The sequence below is a fragment of the Pelobates fuscus genome, chromosome 12 (genome assembly GCF_036172605.1).
Source record: "Pelobates fuscus isolate aPelFus1 chromosome 12, aPelFus1.pri, whole genome shotgun sequence".
In the NCBI taxonomy this organism is placed as follows: Eukaryota; Metazoa; Chordata; class Amphibia; order Anura; family Pelobatidae; genus Pelobates; species Pelobates fuscus.
The window spans coordinates 87,193,349-87,213,064 of NC_086328.1; the positions used below are offsets into that span (position 1 = coordinate 87,193,349).

Genomic DNA, 19,716 nt, shown 5'->3' on the forward strand with positions numbered 1-19,716 from the left:
CTCCCAGCCCAGAAGGATGTCTGGTAGTCAGGACGGCAGCTTTGTCCCCCTTTTTGACGGTGAATGCCGGTTTGGATTTTGAGGTAGGCTTACAGGCTTCCTTCTGCTCTTGCGCTGGTAGGCCCACATTGCTCTGTTTGGGTTGCAGCTCGGCAGCCCTCTCGATGGAGCCATGCCTGTTGCTTGTAAGGCACTTGCTTTTCCGTGGTGGAGCTGTCGGTTTCAGTTTGGCCTCCAGCTTGCGCCAGAAGTCGTCGAAGATTGCCTCTAATCTCTGCCGGGTCCCATGCTGTGGGTCCGTAGGCTCGGGGGAACATGTGGCGTCCGCCATGTTGGGTGCAGCATTGTGTTGCTTGCGTCCCCACTCCGTCCCACTTTGCACCCGCTCCGGTCTTGATGTATCTCTCAGGTGTGGACCGCGATCACCCCCGACGGTCCAGGGGTGGGAGTAACGGGGTTCCTGCTTGCGTTGTGTCGGCATCTCGTGGCACCGGACCGGGGGATCGGCCGCCTCTCCCGCTCTACGGTCGCCAGGCCTCATGGCGCAAGTCGGTCTGCCAGCCGGCCTCAGAGTGGTCGCAGGCTGCAGGGTTGGTTCAGTGCCCATTCATGGGTCAGATGGTACTATTACGGTAGTCTTTTCATAAGCTTTTAGGGCTGTAAAGTTGTATTTTGCCCTATTGATTGAGGAGCTCTGCAGTGGCACGTCTACCTTCCGTGCTGGTCAGGCCCCGCCTCCCGGAATGTCCAGTCTTTTTAAGTAGCCACTTAGTCACAAACCGTTGCCAAAGTTAGCATTTATTTTTGTTTGTGTGTTAAAAATGCAAAAAACTATTATGAATGCGAACTTTGGCAAGTGTTTGTGACTAAGTGGCTACTAAAAAAGACTGAACATACCCCATTTGCAATACCTGTTGTCTTCTTTTTAAATGGTATGCCATCATGGGGGTAATTCTCATTCCTGGGCTAAGATACGCTCTCAAAGGCAACATAACCAATCTGGCAAAAAAAATAAAAAAAAATTAAATCAAGCCTTACATTTGACCCTGTAACTTTAAAAAACACTATAAAACCTGTACATGGTGGATACTGTTATACGCGGGAGACTTTGCTTAACACAAATATTCCCACATTGCAGGATGGACGCATATGCACAGCAGTGGAACGCACGCCCGGGAGGCTTTTGCGTTTCACTGAAATTCCGATCACGCCACTGCACATGTGCAGATTGGAAGTTTGAAAATTTGGCGCTAAATTAGAAATTGAAAGCTGTGCATGGACCTGTCTAACCCCAGGGGTGGTTGCCGGAATAGGTACTCCGTGTCACCAGCCCTCCTACACGGTGGTGAGGTTTTTGAGGTGAGAATTTACTTTAAATCTCCCTTGAAAACTTCACCTTTATCACATGCCTCCTAATTTTAGAAAATTTGTGTTTTTCTTCTCGTTTGTCTATAGAATATGTCCAGTCCTGCTTCACCGGATAAAGCTGAGAAAGATAAGATGTCAGCTCCTATCCCTAAAAAGGCCACGAGCAAAATGAAACATTTGTTGCTCAGAATGTGCGGTCCCTCTACCTGACTGGTGTAGAAAAAAAGACCTGTAATGCTCGACAGAATTGCTGGAAAAATCCAAGCAAAAGGAAATTACCCCAATTCAGAAGAATTTATCTCGGAACTTCGAGTCATTTAAAGATACAATTTAAAAATACAGCAGGTCTGTTAATATTCAAGACAGACTGCTAAAGAAGCGAAGGAGAGAAAGATCACCATCCCTGTCTTAGCTCTCATCGCGTGAATGTTCATCTTCTTCCCTTTCGGAAGTTTCCAGTCTAGCCTCAAGTGTGGATGAGGGATTTTCACGAGAGGAATTGAAGAAATTTATCATGGAAGTATCGGCGGTTGTTCAGGAAACGGAACCTACCCAGGGTAAGGTATAAGGTTTTCCTATGCACCCAAGGGTTATGGAACTACTGCAGAGAAGATTCTGCACTTTAATTTCAAGGCCATACCGTTCGGCCTATCATCAGCCCCTCGTATCTTTACAAAGATCCTGGCTCCTCTAGCAGCAAACTTACATCTAAGAGGTGTGACAATTGTTCCTTACCTGGATGACTGGTTCTTGAAAACAGAATAAGAACATCTTCTGCAGTTGGATCTCAATATCACCAGGAGGTTTTTAAGAGATCACGGTTGGCTTTTAAACCTACAGAAATCTCAGATGATTCCCTCAACAAGGATGGAATTCCTGGGACTTCTGGTGGATTCAAGGTCACTGTCGCTTTTTCTTCCTATGTCAAAGCAAAAAAGAATAATAAAGGCAATTTCAAGCTTACAAAAGAAAAAGTTTGCACTATCAGACAGGCCATGAGTGTCCTGGGACTTCTCAACTCTGCGATCCCAGCGGTTGGATGGACAAAAACAGAAATCAGACCTTTACAATGGAACATTCTGGCAGAATGGTCAAGAAAGAAGGAAGATTTGAGTGCAGTTATCTGTCTGTCAAGCACAGTAAGAAAACAACTAAATTGGTGGAAAAATGTAAACAACCTTTCCAGAGGCCTTTCATTCGAAAACAAAATATGGATTACCATCACAACAGATACCTCCCAAACTGGTTGGAACGCCTATCTAGATTCACAGTTCAGTCAGGGGAAATGGACTTCGAAAGACGCAAAAGAGTCCTCAAACTTCAGAGAGCTGAAGGCAGTTATGACTGCTCTGGCAGCTTTCAGTCCTGTCATTGCAGACCAAGCCGGAAGGATTCAGTCCGACAACGTCACCACAGTTGCTTACTTGAACCGTCAAAGAGGCACAAAAGTAAATTCTCTACAGGTTTTGTGCTAAAATATCATGTCTCTGGCACAGTCAAAAGTAACATCACTATCAGCAACTCATATCAGAGGTACTCAGAACGTCATCGCAGACAACGTTGGTCTCAAGTGGATTGGTCTCTAAAACCCCAGATGTTCTTGAGACTGGTATTCTGATTCGGCTTACCAGACATCGATCTTATGACCAGAAGAAAAAAACATGAGTCCCACGCTTTGCTTCTATCCAGGCACTGGATTTTCCAGACTTCCTAGACTGCTTGTCCCTCACCAGGGACGTCAATATGGGATATGTTTTCCCTCCAGTAGCCTTGACACCAAGGATAATTCAAAAGATCAGATGGGGAAAAAGCAGTAGTTCTAGCCATTGTTCCCATCTGGCCAAACCAGAAATAGAGGGTATGACGATTTCAAGCTGGGTTCTTCCAATTTCAAGCAACTGTGGTTCTTCCAGAAGAGACCATGGAAATGTTCAAACTGACAGCATGTTTTTTTCAAGGATAATCCTCCATGAGCAGGGGCTTTTAGACAAATTGAATTAGGTTATTTTGGCATCTGTCCGTTCATTAACGTCCAAGATATATCTTTGGATTTGGTTAAAGTTCCTGAGCTGGTGTGTTCTGAAAGGCTTCGTTCCAGATAATCCAGATAATCCCACCATACCTGATATGGTATCTGTCTTTCCTGCAGGATGGGTTTCTAGCTGGTCTAGGTGTTTCAACACTTAAAGTCCAGATTTCAGCATTGAGTCACTTCCTTGAGCGTGATCTAGCTATCAACCGTCTTATCCGCAGATATTTTAAGTCAATCTTGCTGAAACGACTTCCTGAGCTTTTAACTTTTCCTACCTGGGATTTGTCATTGGTTCTCCAAGCTCTTTGTGAACCTCCATTTGAACCATTACAGGATGTTTCCTTGAAGATTCTTTCACTCAAGGCGGTCTTCTTAGTGGCCATAACGTCCGCAAACAGGATAGGAGAACTGCAGGCTCTTTCTTCAGCATCTGAGATTACCATTTTCCACCAACACAAAGTGTTTCTGCATCCCAGGCCTTCCTTTCTACCTAAAGTTATTTAAAGGAAATCTATGGGCCAGCCCATTGTTTTGCCTTCCTTTTGCCAGTCTCAATCGTCAGAGTTGGAAAGAAAGTTGCATCTTCTAGATGTTAAAAGATCGTTGGAAATCTATCTTCGGAGGTCACAGGACTTTAGAATCTCAGATCACCATTTCAAGGCTCTGGTAAATGTAGAGAAGCCTCCAGATCTACAATAACCAGGTGGCTAACAGAAGCTATCAAGCTGGCTTATGCAACCCGTGGTGTTTCCATTAAAGGCACACTCCACGAGGGTGATGGCTACTTCCTGGGCAGAAAGATCTGCAGCTTTTCCTGAAGACATCTGTAAGGTGGCTACTTGGTCTTCATTCCATACCTTCATCAAATATTATAGGCTGGACATATTCTCTTCCTCTGAAGCTGCTTTTGGGCGAAAGGTACTTCAGGCAGTAGCCTACTGAATTCCCAGCAGATCTTGCTATATCCCACTTGTTACAGTACTGCCACCATACGTGAGGAAAAAACGTAATTTTACTTACCGTAAATTCCCCTTTTCTTAGTATAGTGGCAGTACTGCATTTTCCCTCCTCTTTTTGTATGGATTATATTATTTAGGAGTTTACGGTCTCTGTTTTGGTTCTTTTTTTAAATGACTGTGGAACCTTGGAGGTACAGGGGTTATAAGGGAAGCAGCAGGTGGGATCTCAATTGAATATTTTAATTTTGGGGGGAACTACAACCCACTTGTTACAGTACTGCCACTATACTATTTTTAATATTAATATGTGTATTATAGCTATCGTCCGGCAGTCAGGGGGGTATTGCAGGCATCGAGGCATCGCAGCAATTCCTTTAGAGCGGCTGGAAGTGATCACGATCGCTTCCAGCACTCATATTTGCTGTTTTTTTTTTTTTTTTTTACACACAGTCTTCACATGCTCTTGCTTAAGTATGGAAACGTAAGAGGAATGTATGGGAACAAAACCTGTGTGGACTGGTTGACCATGATCTTAGTTTAGGTCAGTGGTAGTCAACCTTTTTCTACCTACCGCCCACTAATGCATCTTTTTGGTTGAAAAAATTTCCTTACCGCCCACCAGTTTTCGCGCAAATGCGGAATATTTTTAAGAAAGGAGGGTGTTTTAAAAAAAATAAATAAATGTACGTACATTTATCTTTTTATTTCTACTTAATGCAGGTTTATAAGGTTTTTAACTTTATAAAGGTTAATGAGAAAACAACAAAGTAAATTGAAATTACCTTTACTAGTGATTAATGAGATCCTTGAGGTTGATGCTGCGAGACTAAATATTTGATATCTGGTTCGATTTTCGTAAGGAACAAACAAAGGTCTCTTTCAGTGATATTCAGACGACTTCTCTGTTTGCGCATAATATGATTTCTCATTTGTGCGTCAGCTCATTTCCCCTCCCCACCTTTTTTCCCCCCTTTTTTCTATTTTTTAACTGTCCTTATAGCAATGCCCAGTAGGAAGGCTGAGCTAGGTAGCCCACTTACATATAACTATATATGACACACACACACAGACACACACACACACAGACACACACACACAGACACACACACACAGACACACACACACACAGACACACACACACAGACACACACACACAGACACACACACAGACACACACACAGACACACACACAGACACACACACAGACACACACACAGACACACACACAGACACACACACAGACACACACACAGACACACACACAGACACACACACAGACACACACACAGACACACACACAGACACACACACAGACAGACACACACAGACAGACACACAGACAGACACACAGACAGACACACACAGACACACACAGACACACAGACAGACACAGACACACAGACACACACACACACAGACACATACACAGACACACACACATACACACACACAGACACACACACACATACACACACACATACACACACACATACACACACACAGACACACACACACAGACACACACACACACACACAGACACACACACACACAGACACACACACACAGACACACACACACATACACACACACACAGACACACACACACAGACACACACACACAGACACACACAGACACACACACAGACAGACACACACAGACACAGACACACACAGACACAGACACAGACAGACAGACACAGACAGACAGACACAGACAGACAGACAGACACAGACAGACAGACAGACACAGACAGACAGACACAGACAGACAGACACAGACAGACAGACACAGACAGACAGACACAGACAGACAGACACAGACAGACAGACACAGACAGACAGACACAGACAGACAGACACAGACAGACAGACACAGACAGACAGACACAGACAGACAGACACAGACAGACAGACACAGACAGACAGACACAGACAGACAGACACAGACAGACAGACACAGACAGACAGACACAGACAGACAGACACAGACAGACAGACACAGACAGACAGACACAGACAGACAGACACAGACAGACAGACACAGACAGACAGACACAGACACACACACGCAAAGACACATACAGACACACACATATATATACAGACAGACACACATATATATATATATATATATATATACAGACAGACATACACACATATATATATATACAGACAGACATACACACGACACACAGACATACATACAGACACACACAAAGACACAGACAGGCACACACATATATATACAGACAGACACACATATATATATATATATATATATATACAGACAGACATACACACATATATATATATACAGACAGACATACACACGACACACAGACATACATACAGACACACACAAAGACACAGACAGGCACACACACACACACACACACGACACATACATACAAACAGACAGGCACACATACAAACAGACACATACAGACATTCAGACACACATACAATGACACATACATACAAAGACAAGACACACATACATACATACAGACACATACACACACACACACAAGACATACATACAAAGACACATACAGACACACACACACACACACACACACACACAAGACATACCTACAAAGACACACACACATTATATTTAAGTCACCCTCCTGTTTCCTACCTTTAAGGTGCAGGAGGGTGACTTTCCCTGGGGTCCAGTGGTGGCTCAGGTGGATGGGAGTCAGAGGATGGGAGTCAGAGTTCCCACTCTGACTCCCTGGTGTTCCTCCCGCGCGGCTCTCAGTTTTAGCTGGGAGGAGTGACCGGGGAATTACTTCCTCCCAGCTCTGATGTCATCACAGGGGGCCCGGTCGCGCTGTTAAAGCGCCCAGCGCTGACCGGGCCCCCTTACAATCCGCATCCATCGGGTGGCCCTGACAGCATGGGCCACCCGATGAACACTTTGGAAGGCGGCCCTGGCGGTTTACCGCGCGGGCCGGAGCCGCAAATGGTCACGGCGGTACCCACGGGAACCGCCGGCTCGCACCCGCCCGCCCGATCAACCTGGAAATCCCTACCGCCCACCTGGAATCCTGAAACGCCCACTAGTGGGCGGTAGGGACCAGGTTGACGAACCATGGTTTAGGTAATGCTGACTTTGGTCCCTCTAACACTGTGGCACGTCCCTTATCTTCTACACTCACTACATACACCTTTCCTCTGTCCCAGACTTTATACCAGGAGCCTCTGCCTGCTAGTAAGAAAGTTAGGAGAGGGGTGGACCAGCGAGTGCTTAGAAAGCGCAGAGCTAGCGCATCATTAGACTTATTAATATTAAGCTCAGGGTGCCGTCTGCATAGTGTGCCCCTATTTGGCCAGCCTGTATGATTGGCAGGCAGCCTGACATGCATTCACGCCAGGCTGGCCTTCCAATTCTTTGGGTAGACATGCACCCTTTTTGGGCATGTTCAGCCCTTTTTGACAGTTTTTGGTTACATGATTTGCATCATGATTTGCATCCCACCCTTTTACCCTGCCCATTGACATCCTGCTTCACCGAACACTGCTGTTAGGGGGTATGGATTTACTTAAAAGATGAAAGCGAGAGACTAGCATATGGTATGTGTTTTTTTTGTTTTGTTTTTTTTTTAATATAGCTGCATCCTATGAGTATCCCTCCAGCACCATCGTTATCCGATACATGACGCTTGGGAGGTATGACCGTTTTAGTGTTTTGATCGATAAGATTCTGTAATTGGGCCCATCATAATTGTCAGCACCAGGCCCAATGAGCTTTTAATCTGGCCTTGGGTATTAGACTCAGCCATAAGTCTAAGAAAGTCAGGCGGAGGAAAAATACAGAGGCAAAGTAGTCCTACTTTGTCTCAGCATATCTATTGACTGGATTAAAATTTCAGTGAAATTCCAACACAGTCAAAATAAGTATTTCATAAAGATTATATACTACTCATGTTTCAGGGGTGGGTGACATTGTCGCTTTGATATTTTAAAATAATTTATATTGTTTGGTGTTTGTTTACAAAACGTACGTTTTTATCTGGCTGAGCAGCCATGTTGGGTGGGAGTTTACTGTTATCTGACCATCTTATCCTATCTAGCCTGCTGTGATTGTTCTATGTGAAGCTGCAACTGCAGACAGTAAGGTTGAGCACCAGTTGGTCAGATAACAGACTCTGACCCAACAAGGCTAATCAGACAAATTAAATTTTTTTTTTATAAAAATAATAATTTAAAACCATATCATTAAGTTGCACTAAATTCAATAAACTTAAAAAAAAAAAAAGAAAAAGTTCTTCCTTTAGTGAATTATAAAATACACCAACAATAAACTCCTAGTAATGTCTGTTCAAACTATAAATATATAGTACATATGCTTAGAAATTATGCATAAACAAAATACTTTCTAATTATTGTAAATTAATCTTTCATTTAAATAAGTCAAAGCAGGTCATAGAAATGCAGTGGAATACCTCTTCCTTTACAGCCACACCGATCTGGCCTTGTCTCCACTGCTTTTGTACTTTACACAGAATCCATGTACTGCGCTGCAGAATATGTTGGCGCTTGTATAAATTGGGGGGGGGGGGGGAGGGGGGTGTAAATCTGCCTTGTGCACACGTGAAACTTGTAATTCACACTTTATTGTAATACCCAGTTACATGACAGTAACTTAATTACCATTCACTATTGCAACAGAGTGCAATGCAAAAAATAAATCTGTTCACAAACAAAAGTGCATACAGTGAGAACCAAAAAAGAAAAGAAATCGCAGTTCCAATTGGCCACTCACAATTTGTGAGTTGAAATTATGCCTTGGAAAAAGAGTCTCCCCTCAAAGGGCTACATTTTCTTGTTGTTCAAATAATCATAGGTTTTCAGTGATAAGAAGTCATCCACTCGAGAGAAAAAATCGAATTGTAGTGCAAATATGCAATGTTGTATAAAAAATGTTTACTAACTTACAATGGAGTTTAAAAGAACAGATGCGGGGGGTGGAGCTTGCAAGCACACTGTGCAGATGCCATTTCTCACAGCTCCTCATGATTACCCTAAAATCTAACCAATAGGCTTAAAGGGGGGTGCAGACCCCTCCATGATACAAGCGGCATTCAGAGTACGAAAAACGGCGACAGCACCCAGAAACACTATCATCACAATGAGAGAAATTGCCGTAAGATCAGCCATCATGTCCCGCTCCAGGACGCTGGGGTGCGCAAAGTTTCAGGGGGCCTCCATAGCATTCTTCAGTGACATCCCCTTTGCCATACTAGTGGAGAAGAGAAAAATGGCACCAGTGGCCAAGAAGCTGCAAGACCGAGATGTTCGATAGCGCTGTGGAGCTGATGGTACTCTGATAGTACACCTTGGAGGGCACAAAGAGGCTCAGGAGAGGGCTCGTCGCTGACCCAGGTTAAGCCGACCAAACTTAGTGTACACAGACTCTAAACAAGGGCCCAGTATATTAGGCAGAGGACACACGATCCAATGACATAGAACCATCCCCTCCTATATAGGATCTGAGTCCATGAGTTTGGGGAGATAGGGGAAACCCGGCATATACCAACCCACTTTCTAAAAGAGGGCAAAACACTCACAAAACGCTTGCTTCCCCACAACAGAAATGTAATGATATGTTTATTTTCTAATGTTTATTTCTATTATTATTATTATTATTATTATTATTGCAATTTATATAGCGCCAACAGATTCCGTAGCGCTTTACAATATTATGAGAAGGGATTTAACTATAGATAGGACAATTACAAATAAACTTACAGGAACAATAGGTTGAAGAGGACCCTGCTCGATTGAGCTTACATTCTATAGGAGGTGGGTGTAAAACACATTAGGACAGGAATTTGCAATCAAATAAGGTGGACTGCCCTTTAGGAGAGGGCAAGAGACAGGTATGTGAGGTAAGGGTTAGTCTTGGAGGCCATATGCTTTCCTAAAGAGATGAGTTTTAAGGCACTTCTTAAAAGATGCAAGACTAGGGGCGAGTCTGATGGCGGTAGGCAGGCTATTCCATAGGAAGGGAGCCGCCCGCGAGAAGTCCTGCAAGCGCGAGTTGGCCGTACGAGTGCGGACAACGGACAGGAGGTGGTCACGGGCAGAGCGGAGAGACCGAGAAGGGACATACCTATGGATCTGTGAGGAGATATAAGAGGGGCTAGAGTTGTTCAGTGCTTTATAGGTGTGAGTTAGTACCTTGAATTGACTCCTATAGCATACAGGAAGCCAATGTAAGGACTGGCAGAGGGGTGAGGTGTGAGAGAAACGACTAGAGAGGAAAATCAGTCTAGCAGCAGCGTTCATTACGGACTGTAGGGGTGCAGTACGGCTTTTGGGAAGACCAATCAGGAGAGGGTTACAGTAATCCATGCGGGAGATTACCAGAGCATGGACAAGCTCCTTGGTAGTATCTGGTGCAAGAAAGGGGCGGATGCGGGCTATGTTTTTAAGATGGAATCTACAGGATTTGGCAACATGCTGGATGTGAGGCTCAAAGGTGAGACCAGAGTCAAGTATGACGCCAAGACAGCGCGCTTGCAAGGATGGACTGATGTTGGTACCACAAACTTGAAGGGAGAGTGAAAGAGGAGGATCAGTATTAGGAGGAGGAAAGACAAGGAGCTCAGTTTTTGAGAGATTGAGTTTCAGAAAGCGGGAGGACATCCAGTCAGAGATGGAAGAAAGGCAAGCAGTGACACGTTGCAGGGGAGAGGTCCGGGGAGGAGAGATATAGCTGGGTGTCATCAGCGTACAGGTGGTAGTGGAATCCAAAAGAGGTAATAAGTTTGCCAAGAGAGGCAGTATAAAGAGAAAATAGAAGGGGACCAAGGACGGAGCCTTGGGGAACTCCAACCGAGACAGGGAGAGCGGAGGAGGTATCATTAGAAAAGGAGACACTGAATGAGCGTTGGGAGAGATAAGAGGAAAACCACGAGAGGACAGAGTCACAGAGACCAAGCGATTGAAGAGTTTGAAGAAGGAGAGCATGATCAACGGTGTCAAAGGCCGCTGAGAGGTCAAGAAGAAATAGTATGGAGTAGTGGCCTTTGGATTTAGCTGCGATTAGGTCGTTAGTGACTTTGATAAGGGCAGTCTCTGTAGAGTGGAGAGGGCGGAAGCCAGATTGAAGGGGGTCAAGGAGAGAGTTGGAATTGAGGAAATGAGACACACGGGTAAAGACAAGCCTTTCCAGAAGCTTTGAGGAAAAAGGGAGCAGGGATATGGGACGGTAGTTAGAAAGGGTGGATGAGTCGAGGGATGTTTTTTTTTTAGTATAGGTACTACAGTGGCATGTTTAAGGTCAGCAGGGACGATGCCAGAAGAGAGCGAGCAGTTGAAGATGTGTGTTAGAGAAGGCACGAGACAAGTGGAGAGAGATCTGATAAGGTGAGATGGGACAGGATCGAGCGGGCAAGTGGTGGGGCGAGAGGAGCAAAGAGGAGCAGCCACCTCTTGGTCAGTAGCTGGGGAGAAGGTCTGAAGGGTAGGAAAGGCATGATCTATGTGTGATTGAGAAACAGAAAGGCAAGGAGGGGAGAATTCTTTCCTTGGCTGTTCAATCTTGTCAGTGAAGTAACATGCAAAGTTATCAGAAGTAAGTTTTGGGGGTGGCCACAGCAGGGCGAAGAAGAGAATTAAAGGTGTCAAAGAGACGCCTGGGGTTGCGGGAACATGAACTAATGAGAGAGGAAAAATAGGACTGTTTGGCAAGGGCAAGGGCTGCACTGTATGAACACAATATGAATCTATAATGGAGAAAGTCTGATTGGGTACGAGACTTCCTCCAGGAGCGTTCAGCACAACGGGAGCATCTTTGCAGGTAGCGCGTTGATTTAGTATGCCATGGTTGGGGGCGGGTCCTCCTTGAGGTGCTTGTTTGGAGTGGCGCTGCAGTGTTCAAGGCAGATGTAAGAGTAGAGTTATATATGGAGATGGCCAGTGAAGGACAGGAGAGGGAAGGGATGGACAGCAGTTGTGAATCAATGTCAGCTGACAACTGTTGGAGATCCAGAGAATTAAGGTCCCTCCTGAGTTGAGGGGGGTTAGGCTGAGGTTGTTGGGTGAGGGGGTACGCAAGAGCAAATGATAAGAGGTGGTGATCAGAGAGTGGATATGGAGTGTTGCAGATATTAGTTACTGTACATTTTACATCAATTGTTTATTCTAATATCATACTCTGATGAAAATTAATGCTTAAAATGTGAAAATTCAATAAAAATATAAATGTTAAAAAACTAACAACCAGGCTGTTACAGACCGGGTGAGAACTTCTGAGGAGGACATCATAGATCTTACAGCTGTTAAAAACTTGATGAAACAACTCCAAACCCACCAAATGACTACCATGGAAGACCGACCGCGCCATAACAACTTCGAACTGCCACTTTGGTTGAGTAGCTACCTGCCACTGCCACTTTGGTTGAGTAGCTACCTCATTATATTAGTAGATTACTAGGAACAATCTTACCTCACATGGCTGCCAAAAAAACAAGTCAATTGAGTTTACCGAGTAGCAGGTTCAGCCAAATCATTGCCTGCCCTAATCTGGGACGTTGTCCTCCATTGCATGACCTTCCAAGACAAGAGCCAAATTCAACTCCGCTGACCTTTTTTGAAGGCTCATCTATGTCCTTCCTTCAAGACCTCACCTGGGCCACTTTCCTTTGGCACATGTCCGATCATTTCCCAACTGAGAGCTGCTGGGGTGGCCTATAGATGGGGGACACCCGGAACCTTGATGGCAATGCACAATGGAGTTACCTTCATGCTTGCCTCAGTGGTGGAGGCACCCACCTTCCTCACCTCTCTAGGACTGGCTACCAACAACGCAAGCTTGTCCGCGGTTGCCCTCAGGGGAGCCTGGGAACCCACCAACGTCGTCCCATTCGTCCTGAGAACCGGAGGATGGCACGCCTGAGGAACCTGAATGCAATGGGAGGCAGTGCTACTCCAATACTGTTGCAGAGTTGTTCAATTCCAACCTGTTGTCCTGATTAGCATATGTGCCATTCAAATGTTTTTATGCTGCCTAATGTTCTGAGCATATATATGTCTATAATATATTTCTTATATTTCGATACTCTGCTACAGAGCTGGATATATGTTTTGTATTTTTTACTTCTTACTTTGAACCCTTTTACTTCTCTCTTATACTTTTAACGGGGTCGAGATATATGTATTCATCCAGACCGTCGATAACAGCCAAATGGTATCGAGCCCCCTTGGTTAGGGGCGATCGATAGTGATGTTTTAAAAAAAAAAAAAAAAAAAAAAGAATTTTAAGTCTAGTGGATGTCATCACCCTCACTTGTTCTTATAAGTCAATTTAATTGGCTTATCTCTATCTCGTCTCATATTACCACTCTAAATCCTGCAAACCGGGGTTAATTATCCATGCAACCATAATCGCCTATATGCTACAACACAATCACCTCCCAATTTTAGACCCGCAAGCATATTTTTACCTTTTTTTTTTTTTTTTAATTCACCTGGGAGTATACCTTCTCTTATATATTTTTTATTGAGACCTCTCAGCTGAACCTAGTTTGAAACTGTTTGGTTGTTTAAAAAAAGAAAATGTGCTATGTTGTTACTTTGTATGAAACCTATTCTTACTCTTCTATACTAAATGTTTACATATTGCTTATCATTTATACAGCGATGCACTATAAAATTTATTATTTTAGAAGTAATAGAATTAAAAATAGTTTTGTCATTATATTACTTATTGTATTATGTGCTATTAAATATGTTTTTGTTTTTACATTTGTTATTGATGTTACCCCTACGGAGGACTGAGGATATAAGAGACAATTTCTTGAAGATTGCCAGACTTTATCTATTTATCTTTATAAGTCTGCATTTTACATCAATTGTGTATTCTAATAGTGTATATAGACACACTAGATTGCACAGTCCTGAGTATTTTAACCTAATCAGCCACGACATTGATACCACTTGCCTATTCTCGTGTTGGTCCCCCTCATTCTGCCAAAACAGCTCTGATGTTTCCAGCCATGGACTCCACAAGACCTCTGAATGTGTCCTGTGGTATCTGATCCCAAGACATTAGCAGCAAATCCTTTAAGTATCACAAGTTGCGAGGTGGGGCCTCCATGGATTAGATTTGTTGTTCAAGCATGTAGTGGACCACTGGTAACCTGACTAGTTACCTCTGTTAAACTCCTCCTCTCAGCCAGACTGGAACCGTTAGTGAATATAGCTCTCTTTACCCCCCAGTAACCAGACAAGCCATAGTTCTGGGGGTAATCAGTTTTTATTGCTCAGAATGCAGCCTTTTATGCGAAGACCCCCAGCATGGGATCTCCATTCTTCTATACAGTGATCCCGCCCTGGCATCTCTGTGCCTGGGAGATAATTGAGTCAAGGACTGGTAAGTGAATTACAGAATACAGTGATACCCCACAAGTTTTATATCCCCAGATAGATTTCGATGGAGCGCCCAATCTGTCCAAATAGCGCTCTGTTCCGTTGGGTTTTGTGGAAACGCCACCCCATTATTGTTTAGACCGACTGATAGTGTGGTCTCCTGCCGAAAATAGTTCTAGTTGCTGTTAGAGGTATTGGCTGGTCCTTTAACAGGGTCTCTGGGGGTGGCTGTAGAGGGGGGCCTTTCTCTGCCACTTAGGTAGCAATTATTCCTCTCCACACCTTGTAGCTCACCTCCAAGAGCGCTCTTCTGGGGTATCTGGAAAGGGGTGAAAATTGAATGGCAAGTGAACCGGGATATGGTGGTCTGTGTGGCTGAGCTGGAGTTCCAAGGTGAACTCAAAAAGCCTGCTGACTCTGTATGTTGCCGTTCGGGAAATAGCTTGCAAATAGGCAGGGCATATATGTCAGCTGGGCTTCTCTGGAGGGGAAGAGGAACCGAAGGCCAAGGGAGTGATATAGTCTTTCAGTGACTTTAGAGGTGTTCACCACAAAACACATCCCACAAATGCTCAATCAGATTGAGATCTGGGGAATTTGGAGGCCAAGGCAACACCTTGGACTCTTTATCATGTGCCTCAAACCATTCCTGAACAATCTTTGCAGTGTGGCAGGGGGTGCATTACCCTACTGAAAGAGGCAATTGCCATCAGGGAACACCATTGCCATGAACAGGTGTACGTGATCTGCAACAATCTCTAGGTAGGTGGTATGTGTCAAAGTAACATTCAGGACCGAAGGTTTTCCAGCAGAACATTGGCTAAAGCATAACATTGCCTCCACAGGCCTGCCTTCTTCCAATAGTGCATCCTGCTGTCCTCTCTTCCACAGGTAAACGATGCACACGCACCCAGCCATCCACCTGATCTAAAAGAAAACATGATTCATAAGACTAGACAACCTTCTTCCTTCGCTCCATGGTCCAGTTCTGAGTTTCACTTCTTTATTGAACATGCTTTTGTTGGAGGACAGGGTTCATCATGGGCACTTCAGTTGTCCTTCCTTGCACCACTTTTGGTGGTACTAACCACTGCATACCGGGAAGGAACAAAGTTTTGGAGATTGTTTTGACCCAGTCATCTAGCCATCACTACGTAGCCCTTCTCAAAGTCCCTCAGATTAGAGCTTACACATTTTTCTTGCTTCCAACACATGACATTCAAAAACGGAACGTTAATTTGCTGCCTAAAATATCCCACCCTTTTATAGGTTCTATTGCAACAAAATATAATCAATATTATTCACTTCACCTGTCAGTGGTTTTAATGTTGTAGCTGATCACAGAATATTTGATAGAGTCCTAACCTCAGCATCTGAGGAAAGGGATTTAGCGGTGATTATTTCTGATGACTTAAAGGTAGGCAGACAATGTAATAGAGCAGCAGGAAATGCTAGCAAAATGCTTGGTTGTATAGAGAGAGGTATTGGCAGTAGAAAGAGGGAAGTGCTCATGTCATTGTACAGAACACTGGTGAGACCTCACTTGGAGTATTGTACGCAGTACTAGAGACCGTATCTTCAGAAAGATAATGATACTTTAGAGAGAGTTCAGAGAAGGGCTACTAAACTGGTTCCTGGCTTGCAGGATAAAACTTGCCAGGAAAGGTTAAAGGATCTTAACATGTATAGCTTGGAGGAAACACGAAACAGGGGGGATATGATAGAAACATTTAAATACATAAAGGGAATCAACACAGTAAAGGAGGAAACCATATTTAAAAGTAAAAAAACTACCACAACAAGAGGACATAGTCTTAAATTAGAGGGATAAAGGTTTAAAAATATCAGGAATAGCCTTCCAGCTATAGTGGTAGAGGTTAACACAGTAAAGGAGTTTAAGCATGCGTGGGAAAGGCATAAGGCTATTCTAACTATAAGATAAGGCCAGGGACTAATGAAAGTATTTAGAAAATTGGGCAGACAGGTTCTTATCTGCCGTCAAATTCTATGTTTCTATGATCAGTGTATGATGCATTTGCTGTTTAGATAGGTTTGTGTTTTCAGCCCTATCCAAATGTCTGCTGCCTCTAGTGGTCTATTTTAATACATGTAATGTTTTTAGTCTACCTAAACAGGAATACTCATATTGACTTATTCTCTTTTTCCCTCTATTACCATCTGCACTCCTATTATATTATCATAAGCTTTAACCACCCTATGTGAAGTATGCTCCTTGATACATATTGTATTCCAGATTAACCCGGTGACGTATATTCTAGATGTGCCTCCTATGTGAGTCGTGAACACCTTCCATACCCTGTTATTGAAACCACACACATGCAATCATTAAACCTGAATTATGGTTTCTCCTTCCCCAGATCTAGTCAATAATGAGGAAGAATACAAGCTCGAATCTGTTGTAGACATCAGGTTCTCTAGAAGTAAATCTCAGTATCCTATTCATTGGGTTGATGCTTTTGATGCAAACCCCTAAATTTCCCATCAAATATATTACCACTTTCTCGCCGTCCAGGTTTTGCCCAGCTGATGGATGGCTTTCAGGGGAGTTATGTGCTGCAGTGTTTGCCTCTCTGTCAGCATCCTGTAGCAACAGAAAAAAGCAGGCAGAATGCAATTTCAGATACTCTAGGGGAGTCATGGGGTGGGCCTTTTTGAGCCCAAATTGCAACTTGAGACAACTTATTTATCATCGCAAAGTCGCATGCAATGCCACAGGCTGTGTGTAATATTTGTGGTTGGTATTTATTTTCAGTGATCTGCATTATTAATAAAAATATGAAAATGTTTTGTCACCTGTCCTGCTGCTCTTTTTAAAATGGTCCAGTGGATGTTAATGTTTCCCTTGTGGCCCAGTGTGAATTAATAATAAATTCCTGGTCCAATGGTCTTTATAACGATGCCCTAGTGATCGGGTGGTGGAGTGCATGGTCTTCGCCTCTTCCTTATGAAGTCTATAATAATCACACCTTATGATCTGGTGCCCAGTGAGGAAAGCAGAGAGCATGCTGGGAATCTCAGAGACTGTGCTGTGACTCCCTCAATGAACGCTAGGACTGTTAATGTGGTCTACACCAGAGGTGCTCCACAACCTGACCACTAAGAAATTATTCATATTATTATTTTTTTTAATATTATTATTTTTTGTGCACAAAGAATGACAAACAGCCTTGAATCGCCACAACAGCGGTGTCAAGGTATCAGTATGCAGTACATGTTGTGGTATTTGCTAGTCAGGCACATTTAAAATTTTGTGGTAGCTAACATTCAACTGATCATACATATAAAACTGCTGTGCCACCCTAGTGGGTAAGCGCTAGATTATTTGGGATCTATCCAAGATCTGGTTGACATTTCGCTTAGATGATTAACGGCATGGTAGGTAGATTAACTAATTTTCAATCAAGCAGAAGTAACATTAGCTGGTTGGTTAGATACATGCCTACTGAGTATGTTAGAGGATTCAAATGATATTCAGACGATATGCTATGCCTAAGGGTTCAGTACAGTAACATGCTTGGGCTAATCATTTTTCAACATATAGAGTAATAAGAGATATGCAGTCTTGTGAAGCAACCTCGAATCTGAGCTAACAATGCACAGGTTAGGTTAAGCATCATAGTTCAAAATATGCTAACCAATTTCTTTGCTGGATGTGTATCTATGGCTCAATGCAGAACTGACTATATAATAAAACACATAGAGAGAAGACATAAACAATGCTCAGGCTATGCAAGTGATTTTTAACTGTGTCAGTTAATACAGGTTGTCATTGCTAGTCAGATAGGCTAGTGCGGTGTAGCTTTTCACTGGTAGCCATACAGGACTAACGAAGCAAAGAAGGGCGATTAACCATGCATGCAAACAAGAGTCCCTGTAGATATAGTCACATATGCTGGAACCTCAGTAGTAAGCACTGCTGTTTTCCACTGGCTGTGGAGTGCTGTTTGATGATCAAAGGAGCGGGTCAGGAAGTCTGCTGGTTTGTGGCGGTGGGTTTTGCTTATGACTGGCTGCGGTACATCAGTCCTGAACTTGGGTTGGAACGTTCACCCCACTCCGGTAATTGGGAACGGGTAGGTGTATGCCTGAGGGGATGCTGGACCAGCCTGCTTCATGACGGCCCTCCCGCTCCAGGCCTTGTGAGGGGCCCGCTGTAAATGGCCACAGACTCAGGGGCTCTTGTCTGAGTCCCGGTCTTTCCCGTGTAGTGTGCGCCAGAGGCCCCCGATGTGCCTGTGCCTCTTGTGGCGGGGGCTTTCTGACGTGGTGGCCGGCACGTGGGTTTTTTCCCCCTGTTGGCCCTCAGCCTGGGTGGGCCCTGTCTGTTGGTGGTTGTGGATTGTGGGTGTTGAGTGCCCTGATGGCGTACTCGTGCCTGCTGCTCCTTTCCCCCTTGTTGGCTCCCCCGGTTCTGTATTCGTGCGGGTTCGGTTCGGGCCTCAAGCTTTGCCCAGAAGCGGAGGAAAAGCTTGTCGAGTCGTTGTTCTAAGCTTGCTTGTGGGACCTGGATGCTTGGTGGCTCAGGCATGTTCAGTCCTGTGTGTCCGTCCGCCATTTTGTGGGAGCACATGGCAGTTCCAGCCCACATCGCAGGAGTCGAGGGCAGGTGAGGCAGCCAGTGGGGACCAGAATAACCCCCACCGGTCCATGAGGGGGGGTTGGCAGGGAAATGTCTGTACCCATAGCAGCCGGTGGCAGTGAGGCAGGGCAGCGGCCGTCCACCCCTTCCTCCGCTTAGCAAGGCCGCAATCCACGGGGTGTCGCTGGATCGACCCGAGCTTTAGCTTGCCGGTTGTGGGGTCAGGCAGCCTCCTCTCCAGAGTGCTTTTACCCGTTTTTGTTCTACTTGTTGTGCGGTTAGCGTTTGTTTTGTCCGTTTCAGGCCTCAGGATTCAGGAGCTCAGTTAACTTGCGACTGATCAGCTCCGCGGCTCAGCCCCGCCCCCAGAATT

The 19,716-nt window shown here is 44.4% G+C and overlaps 1 protein-coding gene across 1 annotated transcript; it reads right to left on the reverse strand.

Moving 5' to 3' along the window:
- Positions 1–4,107: 4,107 nt before the first annotated feature.
- Positions 4,108–6,040, reverse strand: LOC134578503 (keratin-associated protein 5-1-like; the record flags this gene model as incomplete). Its single annotated transcript, XM_063437492.1, has 2 exons — positions 4,108–4,257; positions 5,507–6,040. Coding segments are annotated over 2 exons (684 nt in total), but the record flags the coding sequence as incomplete, so codon positions are not given.
- Positions 6,041–19,716: the final 13,676 nt, after the last annotated feature.